Source organism: Podarcis bocagei (assembly GCF_964188305.1).
Source record: "Podarcis bocagei genome assembly, chromosome: 15".
In the NCBI taxonomy this organism is placed as follows: Eukaryota; Metazoa; Chordata; class Lepidosauria; order Squamata; family Lacertidae; genus Podarcis; species Podarcis bocagei.
Genome location: NC_138141.1, coordinates 42,199,263 through 42,211,939, shown reverse-complemented (window position 1 = coordinate 42,211,939; position 12,677 = coordinate 42,199,263). Strand labels below are relative to the sequence as shown.

General features: G+C 45.9%; 1 protein-coding gene across 2 annotated transcripts in view; it reads left to right on the top strand.

Annotated features, from left to right (window-relative positions):
- CLTC (clathrin heavy chain) overlaps nt 1-10,783 on the top strand; it is a 75,795-nt gene extending 65,012 nt beyond the window's left edge. Inside the window, exons 26-33 of one of the 2 annotated variants that reach the window (XM_081171943.1) lie at nt 58-207; nt 474-605; nt 806-916; nt 1,123-1,293; nt 2,230-2,451; nt 4,395-4,415; nt 7,921-7,996; nt 9,102-10,783. In XM_081171943.1, the coding sequence (XP_081028069.1) occupies nt 58-207; nt 474-605; nt 806-916; nt 1,123-1,293; nt 2,230-2,451; nt 4,395-4,415; nt 7,921-7,996; nt 9,102-9,226 (1,008 nt within the window). In that variant the 3' untranslated portion in view covers nt 9,227-10,783. The remainder of the gene's footprint in view (nt 1-57; nt 208-473; nt 606-805; nt 917-1,122; nt 1,294-2,229; nt 2,452-4,394; nt 4,416-7,920; nt 7,997-9,101) is intronic. The other variant, XM_081171944.1, reaches the window with a different exon arrangement.
- The last annotated feature ends 1,894 nt before the right edge of the window (nt 10,784-12,677 follow it).

The window sequence follows — 12,677 nt, the reverse complement described above, 5'->3', positions numbered from 1 at the left end:
ACTCCTGCAGACCATAGTTTGCGAGCACCTATTCTAAACCATTTTCATTTCTTGAAGGTGTTGAGGGCAGCTGAACAAGCCCATCTTTGGGCCGAGTTAGTCTTCCTGTACGACAAATACGAAGAATACGATAACGCCATCATTACCATGATGAACCACCCGACAGATGCTTGGAAGGAAGGGCAGTTCAAAGACATCATCACTAAGGTACTGTCCTGTTTCTCAGTGAATTCCCCTTGGTAGGTTTTATATCTGCGTTGGTGTTTTGATTTGGCTGTTGGAACAGGAAGCACCTTCATGATCATGCACCACTGATGTGGTGGATGAGCAAGTGGCTTTCTGTTGGGAACTGTGCCAAAACAAAGGAGGGGTTGTGCCGGGGATAGCCAGAATTGCGCCTTTGTGACCTTAAGCTTTCCGTGCCACCCTTGCAAATGTTTGGGAGCCAGTTAACCCGCCTTTGTTTCCCTCAGGTGGCCAACGTGGAGCTGTATTACAAAGCGATCCAGTTTTACTTGGAGTTCAAACCTCTGCTGCTCAATGACTTGCTGATGGTTCTGTCTCCCCGACTGGATCACACGCGTGCGGTCAACTTCTTCAGCAAGGTAGGGTCATCCCTCTCTGGAGGAAACTTCCATCTGCATCCCCTCCTTAATTTGGAAGTGGCCTTGCCACAGATCAGAGCACAGCCACTTGTGTATTGGCCAAGATCCCCCCCCCCAACTTTAAGGCAGTTAAAAAAATGATTAAATAGCCCCTGGCTGCTTGGTTGGGTCGTGCAGTAACCTCCTATCCCTGTTCACAGGTTAAACAGCTTCCACTGGTGAAGCCCTACTTGCGCTCCGTTCAGAACCACAATAACAAATCGGTGAACGAATCTCTGAACAACCTCTTCATTATAGAAGAAGACTATCAGGTAGGAACGGTTTCAGGGTGTCACATGTTCTCAGGATGCTAAAACTCATCTTCAATTCTGTCTCTGTGCATCAGAAATTCCATACCATCTTTGCTTAGAAACCACACCCTCTGTTTCTCTGAGATATTATTTTATTATATTTATACCTATACCCTGCCTTCATTGACTCGAAAGCGCCATTTAAAAACCTTCTCCCCCCCGTCCAGGCTCTCAGGACCTCGATAGATGCCTATGACAACTTTGACAACATCTCCCTTGCTCAGCGCCTGGAGAAGCACGAGCTGATTGAGTTCAGGAGAATCGCTGCGTATCTCTTCAAAGGCAACAACCGCTGGAAGCAGAGTGTGGAGCTGTGCAAGAAAGACAGGCTATACAAGGTGACAGGGCTGGTGGGGTGAGCGCTGCCTGTCTGTATCGGGCGGGGGGGTGCCCAGCATGGTACCCAGGGGGCAGTGATGAGGGCAAAGCAGTTTTGCTTGCAGAAGAGTTTCCGAGGCCCTTCAATCTGTGCTTGCAACCCTCCATGACATGGTGTTTGTCCTCCTCTTCTTGCCTTCGAGATTGTATGGTTTATTCAGATTCACGTAACTGGATCTGCTCACCCAGCTGTTGGAAAACAAGTGTTCTTAAAGAAGCAGACGACACATCCATGTGAGATACATCTGTTCAAGCGCTTTGTACACTACCCTTCACCAATAGGCTCCAGAGAAGCTTCACGTCACTAAACATCTAAATCAGACACAATAGAATGAAGATATGATAGATTCCACAACTGCAATACACGAAGAAAGGGAGCATCATCAAACAGCTCATCAGTCGCATATTCATGTAAAAGTAGCTCAAGTTTGGAATACATAAAGCTGATAGCCGTCTAAAACTGCATGTGACATGAAACAAACTTAGGCTTCTGAACCTCTCTGGGAAATCATAGCATTCTACTTTGGGAGAGGGGGGGGGAAAGGCGCTACCTGTCCTAACATTTAAAAAGGCGTTTTTCATAAACTTGTGAAGGAACATTCTGAAGATCCCTAGTTACATCATTCCTTTTGAAAACGTTGCCCTAGTAGCAGCTACTGCAGGTGGAAAACACACAGTGGAGAGGGCAGCCTTTCCCCCACTCTGATATTTTGGATTATAGCTCCCAACACAGCTGATGGGATTTGTAGTCCCAAACATGAAGTTGGGGTAGGTGGGCAACGGCTAGGCCGCTCTTGAGCAGTAGGGCAGTTACAAATCACTGCTTGACGCATTCTTCTCTTTTCCTCTTTTTTGGCACATTTTCTGATTTTTTTTCCGCCTGCTTCCCCTCCCAGGACGCCATGCAGTACGCTTCGGAGTCCAAAGACACTGAGCTGGCGGAAGAGTTGTTGCAGTGGTTCCTGCAGGAGGGCAAGAGGGAGTGTTTTGGGGCCTGCCTCTTCACCTGCTATGACCTCCTCCGGCCAGATGTTGTCCTGGAGACGGCCTGGAGGCACAATATCATGGATTTTGCCATGCCTTACTTCATCCAGGTCATGAAGGAGTATTTGAGCAAGGTAAGGAGGGCCTCGGAGCCCACCCACCCCAGTAAATCAGAGGCCTCCCTGCTGGTTGCTTGCCGTGCTGTTTCCCCATGAACACAATCAGTTGTGTGTTATGTGTGCGACTAACCCCTGCGTTGTGCTTCTTGGAGCGTCAGTCTCTGTCCTCGTTGGCACTTGTTCTTCTTGAGACTTTTCCCCCTGATCAGTAAGTCATGGCACAAGAGGAAAAGGGAATGGGAGGGAGGAGGGGAAAGCAAGCTTGAGCACAAGTTTTTCAAGTCACCGTTTTTATAACATAGTTAAATAGGTTCTACTGTCCCAGGAAGCAGCCCCAGATCAGGTCCATGACCAGAACAGGTGATACTGTGTAATCAGCCACAACTTCTACCATTGCTGAGCTTGGAGGATGGACCTGGAATTGGAGCCCCCTGATCAATCTAGCAAGACCAATTCCTGCAGGTTGGAAGCCACTTTTGGGGGTAATGAAGAGTGGTTCATCCGTAAGACTTAAATCTACGAAGGATTGAACGCCGTGTTTCCCGCATATGCTGGCATTTGCAATTACTGTGATGCAACCAGATCTTTGCAATTCCTCCTTACATGAGCTGACATCCCGGTGCAGAAGTATGTACCAAGCCAGAAAGGGTCTGTTTCTATCATCCACTGTGGATCTTCTTCAGGGGTGGTCGGAAACTTTGCCCACTCAGGAACAATCTGTCCAGCAACGAGTGCTGCAGTCCCCGCTAGGTGATTTGCTCTTTGCCATATTGACCACCTCCCTTGTTGGTCAAGCTATGAAAATGGGTTTCTGGTCTTCTTGACTGAGCCCAAGTGATGCTTTCAAAGAGTTATCGCTTGAGAGGCTGGCTTTCCACTTGCTTGTTGCAGCACCAGCTTAAAATTTGAGTGTTTCAAGAGTTCCAAAACGTTTTGGGTGATCTCAGCAACGCCTAGCAATCCTTTCGCTGAAAGAATGGTGCCTCAATGACCCCAGCCAGCTCATGCTCCCAGCAGTTGCCCTTCCTAGTTCTAGGCAGTCTGAATTCTCTCTCCATCCCCCAACCCACAAGCAGCACTCCTGTGTTTATGGAAAGGTGCATATAGAATCATAGAATCGGAATAGACCACAAGGGCCATCGAGTCCAACCCCCTTGTGGTCTATTCCAACTCTATCATTCTGTGATTCATGAGTTGATCGCTCTGTACAAAAGATTTATCCAGAAGCTTGTGGTTCTCACCGCAAATAGCTCTCGATTAAAAACAATGAAAGTTGCTCAGTAGCCGTATAATCGTTTAAATGGGAGTATTTTATTTTAGTTATTGAATTTATATCCCACACTTTCCTCCAAAGGAGTCCAGGGCGGCAAATGTATCAATGCTAAAACAATAAACCTTTTTAAAAACGGTTTAGAATAACCTTCCGAAAACAGTTAAAACTCCTAGAAGCGTACTCCTGCTGCTTCTGAAAGTGTGAGAAAACTGGGTGACCAAGGCTGAGCTTAGGTGGTTCTGTGTATGCTAGGATGTGAACTATTTAGACTGGATCCCAGCCCTAGCCCACAAGGCTCTGTTCCTTTCAGAAACACAGGGTCACAGGTCAAAAAAAGGACTTGAACCCAGCATGCAGGAGTTAAGGAAGAAATAATTTCGGTGGCGGCAGCAGTAACCTTGTTCCTTTAACCTGGGAGCAGTGATCTTAGCATAGCAACATCCTGCACTCATTTGCACTATGTACATTGTGTATAATTCCTGGCCTGGCCTTGGAATCGGAAGCCCGACTTGGCTTTCAGCAGCAGATAACTTCCAATATGTTTTTGGGTTTTTTTAAGGTTTTAACTCCCCCCACCCCCACCCTTCTTTGCTCTTTGCTTAATCTACCTTTAAAAGAAAAAGAAATGCTCTATTATGGAGTGAGTTTTTTTCCTCTAAGCTGCACCTTCTGAATTCCTTTGCAGGTTGATACAATAAAGGAAAAGGTGAAAGTTGATTCTTTTCCATCTTTAAGTCTGGAGGCCTAAATCTAAGGATATATATCTGCATGAGTTTTCCCCCTCTTTCCCCCCCCCCTTCCTACCTTTACTACACTGCTGCTACTGCTTTCTGCCCGCCAGCCCCTTGAACAGAAATCTCACTAAAGCCTCTGCAAATTAAAACCATAGTCATTAGCTGTAGGACCAACCAGTAGACACTAATTGGCTAATAGACTCCCCCAGGAAGGTTGGATGCAATCAGTTGGATCACAGTTTGAAGAGAGACCACAAGGCCCTGGGAACCTGGTCCCCAAGAAACATTTCAAAATAAATTGCCCTGCAGGTGGCTGCAAATCATTTTAGTGGTGCCACCCTCTCCCCCCACCCCCAGAGAGTATCAGGCTGGCAATCTGGGTTCCTCTCCCTCATTTAATGCAATATCTTTTTTGCCTCCTTGGAAAGGACTGTGATCCAACATCTGATCCTCGAGTCTTACTAATGTGTCTCGCTGAAAGTAGGCAAACCCAAAGAATGCTCCAGCTAGCTGCTTAAAGACTGGTGTTTTTTTTTTCTCACCTCCAACTCAGCGTCCAGTTTTCCCACTTCCAGCCGGCTCTCCTTCCAGCCCAAGGCTCGTTCCTGAGCCAAAGCCCTCTTGGTTTTAAACCCTTCTCACCTTTACAAAAAAAAAAACAAAAAACCTCCCAGACGTTCTCAGCATTTCCTTTAAACCAGAATTGATGCTCAAAGAACTTCCTTTCCCATAAGTTAAACCCCTTTCCGTTTGGCTGGTGGGTTCTAGGGGATGCTAAAAAGCCATCTTCCAAAAAGTCTGCAAATCAGACATTGATTTAAAGCTGCCTCTTCTTCCTTTTTTGAGCACCCCCCTGCGGCAGCTTCTGGAACCTGTTTCAGATCTGTGTCTTAAAACGCTATCCCTAAAAGTCCTTCAGCAGCTAGCAAGTCGAGTCGGTTGGAAAAAAAACCCAAAAGAAAAGTGTGGTGTGAAAAAAGGTTAATGAACTGCAGTGTTTTGCTTTCTTGAACTGAGCATGTTCAACAGTCATTGTGATGTTACATCTCACTTTCCCCTGAAGCTGCAAAGCGCATTGCTGTGGGTGATGGGGAGGGGTGGGGGTGGGGTGCTGCGTGCCGTGAACTTTTTTGGGGAGGTGGGGGCGGGAAAGGGAGCCTTGTCTGGCCGCCATCTTTCCAACCTCACTCCCCTGCTTCAGTTCTTTTGCCTTTTTTCCATGATCACACACATGGCACCAAAAATATATAGATAAATATATATATATATAAAACATTGACCGCATGTGATTTCTTTTTTTTCTTTTTTACTCTTTCTCCCCCCTCTGCAGCTTTATCGCAGTCTCCGTGGAAAAGCCTTTCTTTAAAAAAAATGCAGTTCTGTGCACTTAACGAAATCTATCAGCAGGGAGTGTCCAGTAGTTTGGTTTTCATGTAAAGAGCAGCTTCTCTCCCCTTCCCTCTTTTTTTTTTTAACAAGCTTGCAGAGTATATTCTAAACCCTTGTGTTTAGTAAGAGCCACCTGAGTAGAGTTTAAAATTTATTTTTAATGGACAGGGGGTTTTTTGGTGTGTGTTTTTTTAACGGTCTGGTCCGGAAACTGACCTGGGCCTTGTGGAGACTCTGCCTCTTCTGCTTAGCTTGCATTTCTCTGTCTGGATCTTTGCTTCGGTAACCTCACACGAGCCCAAGCTTATTCTGGTTCTTCCTCATCGCCGCAGGCTTCCCAGCAGGAGCAGTATTGACTTTTGTAGGGGTAACACGATCTGCCCAGAGAGCAGGCTATGAAGCTTGAGAAAGGTTGACTGGATGCTCTCGTTTGCCTCTCTCCCCCCCCCCACATTTGTTCCCCCCGCCCCCTTGTGTGTTCTCCTAACCTCCCTTGTGTTTTGTCGGGAAGCCAACCAGGGGGTGTGGGGGAAACTGCATACCTGACCCTATTACTCTAGAGATGGATTCCAGCCCAGTGATAGTGGCTCTGCTCTGCCTCCACGGCTGGAGGTAGCCACGCTTCTGAATATCACTTTGCTGGGAACCGCAGGATGGTAGAGGGCTCTTGTGCAAAGAATCCTGCTTGCGGCTTTCCTACTGGCATCTGGTCGGCCGCAGTGAGAACAAGATGCTGGACTAGGTGGGCCATTAACTTGACCCAGTAGGGCCTAAGTTCTTAGCAGTCTTACTAAACAGTAAGGAGAGGGCCGTAGCTCAGTAGCAAATCACTTGCTTGGCATGTAGAACCTGTTCCCAGCATTCCCCGTGAAAAAGGGAAACCAGAAAGGATCAGGTAGTGACAGGTGAGGATAAGATCTCTCCGGCTAAGGCCTTCGAAAGCGTCTGCCAGTCAGAGGAGGCAATGTGTGCTCAGATGGACATTCAGTTTGACCTGATAGAAGGCATCTTCCTCAGGTCCAAGAGTAACTTCCAGATCATAGAAGGTAGTCTTGTAATTTGTGGCATTGGAGTTAGGACTCACCCGTTATCATCCTTCTGTGATCCACCTATAACACACCGATTAGTGGGAGGTTCTGCTGTGATCCTTTGGATGCTGAACAAAAAATGTCTCCATCCTGGGCACCTCATTCAGGTTGGGGTGAGGTGGGAGGGCGCTGAACCTTCCTCCAACCTGGCACAGTTCCAGTGCTCTGCTGTGTCTCCTGCCCCACTTCTGAAGAGTGTAAAGGTTGTTTTCTCCTGTATATGATCAGCCTCTGCCAACCTGAGTGCCCACCAGGTGTTTTGAACTCCCAACTCGCATCCTGCCGGCCGGGGCTGGTAGGAGTTGTAGTCCCTTAGAACCCAAGGAGCACCAGGTTGTCAAAGGCAGCCATAGGTTATGGAGAAGCAAGAAGCTTCGATGGCAGACAGACGTCCTCCAGTCTTGCTTTTTAACAAATGGTTGCAACCCTGTTGTTTTTAAAGAGATGCGCCTGTGCTTCTCATGTCACCCAAACCTGTGCCACAGTAGTAAGAGTCCAGGTGGGGCCTGTAGAGGCTCAATAGGCAGGTATCGCAGGTCACGTTGCAAGCTGGGGATGTGGCAAATCGGTTGGATGGCAGTGTGACAAATTGCCTAGAAACCTATTACTGGATGTGGTCATTTGATCCCCCAAGTGCAGCCTCTAGAGACAATGAGCCTGACAGGTCCAGGCTAGGCTTGGGGAATGAATAACAGGAAAAACCACTTGGCGGTAGGTGTCAGGCTTTCCCCTCCATTCTGAAGGTTTATCGGCAGAACCTCCTTGACGTCTTTTCTCCAAACGGCTGTCCAATGTAGTTGAGGCGGTCTTTGTAAGAGTCCCAACATTAACTCCACGCCCACCAGCCCCCGAAACCTCATTTTGGGAGCGACCTCGTTTCTCTGACTGCGTTCCACGCCCCTTGAAGGCTTTTCCACTTCTCTGCCAGAAAACAAAACGGGAGTTGAGATTCTGCAGCGCAGCCTTGCCTGATTTCTTTGGGGTTCTTCTGTCTTCCTAGGTGGACAAGCTGGACGCCTCAGAGTCTCTGAGGAAAGAGGAAGAGCAGGCAACGGAAACACAGCCCATTGTTTATGGTAACGACCTGCGGCTTAATGTGCAGTTGGGTGGATGAAATGGGCACACTTTGCAGCAGCTAGTTCTAAAACGGGACTTAAGGAAGTTCGGCAGCTGGCAGCCAGAGATCATATTCTTTTGGCCCCTGAGGTTCCCTGCCCTGGTACAGTGCGCTCCTGGAAGATACCTAGAGCTGCCATGTTGAGTTTATTCTAATCAAATAAACTTATTTGTAGGGTACTGAGCAGATTTAAATTTAAAACTTTGCTATTAATGAAGCAGTCTTACAAGATTGCAGGAAAGAGGGGCAATTTTCAGGAGACGCATCCCCTCTCTGAAGGTGCTAGGGCTGGGCGATACTTGGTTTTCAACATTGTGATACATCAGCAGCTAAATACTGGTACAGTGGTACCTCTGTTTTTGAATGCAATCCGTTCCAGAAGATGGTTCGACTTCCAAAACATTCAAAAACCGAGGCGCAAAGGGTGGTCTGCCAATTCAGTAGAGAAGATTGTGAAAAACAACAGATACACACAGCGGAAGCCGTTCCAACTTCTGAGGTGTGTTTGAAAACGGAAGCATTTATTCCTGGGTTTCCGCCGTTCGAAAACCGAAGCGTTCAGCAACGGAGACGTCTGAAAGCCAAGGTTTCACTGTATATGCTGATAATTCACGATGGCTGGAATTGATGGCAGTTTCCTTGAAGGGCTGCCTTGCCCCAAATGTGCCCACTCAGCCCTTTCGCAAGCGCCACTTTGAGCGCTTTCCACACTTGTGAGAGAAAAACCCCTTTCCGTCTGGCAGCATCTCTGTTGTGGAACTCCTTGCCTGTCTACATTAGGCAAGACGCCCTCACTAGGCATAATACACAATACTGTATATAAAGCCTTCTATTTCAGCAAGTCTACACAGACATATAATTTAGAAGCCAGGAATTCTGCTGCTTCAGAACAGTGCTTGCTTGCTTTTTGTAAACTGTTTTGAGTTGGTAGTTCTCATTAAACAAATGAAATAAAAATTAATTGTAGGGGTTCTCATGCTGTCCCCTTTTATGAACATGGGTTGAATGGAGCGCTGACTCTCTCACTAACCGTTCTTCCTCTTCCCGCTTCCTTTCCCCCCCAGGCCAGCCCCAGCTGATGTTGACGGCTGGGCCCAGCGTCGCAGTCCCCCCACAAGCACCTTTTGGCTACGGCTACACTGCCCCTCCCTATGGGCAGCCTCAGCCCGGTTTCGGATACACCATGTAAGAAAAGCAAGTCTGTTTGGAGCTAGCATCGATTTGCTGTTGAAACTCCACCGTCCCACTTCAGCTCGACAGGGAAAAAGCTTTGTGCCCCTTATAACCTTTACTTTATGAAGGACTGTATTTTTGTTTCTCTCCCCGTCCCCAGCGCAAACCTTTTCAGTCCCACTTAAGCATAATCCTTCTTTTTTCCACATTCCATGTCACTTAGAAAGGACTTTTTTTTTCTTTCCAAATGGGAATATTTGAGTGGGCTTTCCCCCCCCTTTTTGGTTTCTTTTTTTTTGGCAAGACTTGCTTCTTGACATTAAACCCCGGTCTCTTTGTGACTCTTCCAATTTGCACTCTGTAAACGTTTAAACTCTACTATCGAATCTAAAGTTCAGTGTATGTGAGCAGCTTTACAAATATGTACTGTCTTATCTAAGGAAAAAAAATGCATTTAAAAGTCTTGTCGTATATTCTGAAGAGGGGGGGTGGCGGCAGCAGAAAAAGCTTAAACCAAGAGAAGGATTTGTATTTGGGAGTTGGAACACTAAACCGACATCTCCTACCCCGCTTGGATTGCTTAGCTCTTTAAAAATAAAAGACATGAGTACAGACAACCTTTCCTGAATTTAAAAAACAACAGCGGCAAACCTAGTAGAGTTCCCCCCCTTTTTAACCTATGCAGGTTTCCAGTTTAGTCTTAGAGAAAATGCTAGTGTGTGTTCACTCCATACGTAAACGGATGATGACCCTTCTGTCGTGCTACTGTATACCCTGTGCTTTTCTTGTGGGGACCATTTTTTTATTATTTTCCATTGAGGAACAAGGAGGGAGCACCATGAATCCAAGTGTGCGTGTACTTGACCTAACCCTGCCCTGCGGTTCGTGTATGTTGGATATTGTGGTGTTCAAGATCAATATTTTTTTCCTGAGTGTACAGAAGAGAGAAGGGGGGAAAAGAGAGAGAGAGAGAGAATTCAAACAGAAGAGCAGGAGGGGGGAAAAGAAAACCAATTGCTGTTCAATTTTTTTGTTTGTGCAATTTAAAAATGACTCGAATTGGAAAAATAATAATAAATTACTGGACTGTGGACATGCTCTATGGTAGTTTTTCAGTATGCATCTCTCTTCAAGCTTCTTTTTACGATGTATGTGCTCGGTTGAAAAGCAAAACACGGAAAGGTTGGTGCTTTTCAAGGTCAAACGGGAGAGGGGACCAGCAACTTAGCAAAAATACCAAATTGTTACTATGGAGACCAGACTATATTGGCAGGTGACTTTGCACTGAAGAGATTATGTGTGAGAGAGAGACAGAGATGTGTGTGAGGCAGATGTTTGGGGACTATATACTGGAATAAGGGGAGAGATGATAGCACTTTTCAACAGGTGGCTGCAGCTGGGCCAGCGACAGCGTCTTTTAACCAGGTGATGAAAACCTCTTTAGGGTTGTAGTTTTTGAGTGTTTCCAGTTAAATCTGACAAAAAATTAAAAAAATAAAAAGATCATGTTATAGGTATGTTAAGTTGCCTTAATATATTTAGCTTCAAAATAAAATTGACTTCAATGTTCAAACACTCTTCGAATTACTGTCATGTTTGCATGTACAAAATGATGAACCCAGCCGCTGGAGGAAGAGCAGACTTGCTTGGCAAGGCTGGCTGGCTTGGAAGAGTCCAGTTTCTGCCTGCACATGGTGGGGTGGTGCATGTGACCAAACCACCTAGCAACTCGCTGGGCTGTCCTGGATTGGGTCTTCTCTAGGTCCTGGAGCAGATATGTAGGAGGAGTGGGTGCTGACGATAATCAAAGCAACACGTGTCTGGTTTACTGCAATATAGGTAACAATCTGGCTTTTGCCATTTTAAAAGCGACAAGAGTAAATAAAGCCTGATACAGTGGTGCCCTGCAAGACGAATGCCTCGCAAGACGAAAAACTCGCTAGACGAAAGGGTTTTGCAGTTTTTGAGCTGCTTCGCAAGACGAATTTCCCTATGGGCTTGCTTCGCAAGATGAAAACGTCTTGCAAGTTTGTTTCCTTTTTCTTAACACGGTTAATACAGTTGCGACTTGACTTCGAGGAGCAACTCATAGAACGCGGTGTGGTAGCCTTTTTTGAGGTTTTTGGTGATTTTTGAAGCTTTTCCAAAACTTCCGACACCGTGCTTCACAAGACGAAAAATTCGCTAGACGAAAAAACTCGCAGAGCGAATTAATTTCGTCTTGCGAGGCACCACTGTATAGCCACTTACAAAACGCCTACAGGGTTCTCAGTGCAGCGGCTATGAGAACAGACTATGAAAAATAAGCTGCCTGTATTACATATTTTCCCTGCAACAAATCCATTTTGGTGATCTTAACCAGTATCAGTCCACCCAAACTCCTCCTGTCTGTACCAGAGCTTGCAAGCCTGCCTTTTTGTTGTAAAGGTCACTTGAGTGTGCCTTGATTACTCTTAAAAAACAACACCTTGCCATAGGTATGTTTTCAAATAAGTTCTCAGACCCATTAAAGTTAACAGGCATGGTTAACTTCCCTCCATCACTTTCTATGGCTCTACTCAGCAGAACTTAAGGCAGATGCAACTGGCCATATCCAGTTCCTCACCCTGCTCTACTCAAAAGTAGACATATCTTAAGATTATTTGCTGGTTGGCAAATAATCATGGTTGTTGACACAACAACCATGTTGATGTTGTCATGTTAATACAGCTTCCCTCCAAGAAGTGGCTGAAGTAGACAATCCTTTGTGCGCGCGCGCGGACACACACACACACACACACACACACACACAGCAATTCTCAGGTTCTCCAGCAAGCAAAGATTAAGTCAGTCTCTGTTCTGTATGAATAGAACCACACATAATTTTTGGAAGCATGTTTTGCTGAGCGTCTCCTATATTAAAATGTACAAAGCAGCAATGTCCCTCCTCAAAAGAACAGTTGCCCACCACCTTGAACTCCACCATAAATAATACAAATCCATCATATCCTTAATAGATGTTATGCTTAAAATAAGACACTTCTTCCATACTGTGCCATAAGAGTGGTGTCTGAGCTTCCCCCAGAGCCTCACCTGAAGCTTAGAGTGTGCCTTGGCTGATTTAAGTATTAAGACTAGCAGTTTTTGGACTCTAGGTCCCATTAGCCCGAATTAGAGTGACCAATGGTTAGAAAAAGTGGGAGTTGAGAATCCAACATCTGGTGAACCACAAGTTCCCCACCTCTGCTAGACCAGTGATGGTAGGAATCTACCATCTTTGTCTATCTCTGCTTTAAGCAACCCACATAAAATATGCATCAGATAGCACTAAAAACAGACATAAAATTATGAAAATATATTTGACACCAGAGAGGTGTTTAAAACTGTTGCACATAATTATGCAACTTACAGACTGCTCTGCAAATAAAGTATGCTGGGGAATTTTAAACAAGGAATGAAATTAAAATACTGCAACACAGAGAAACACT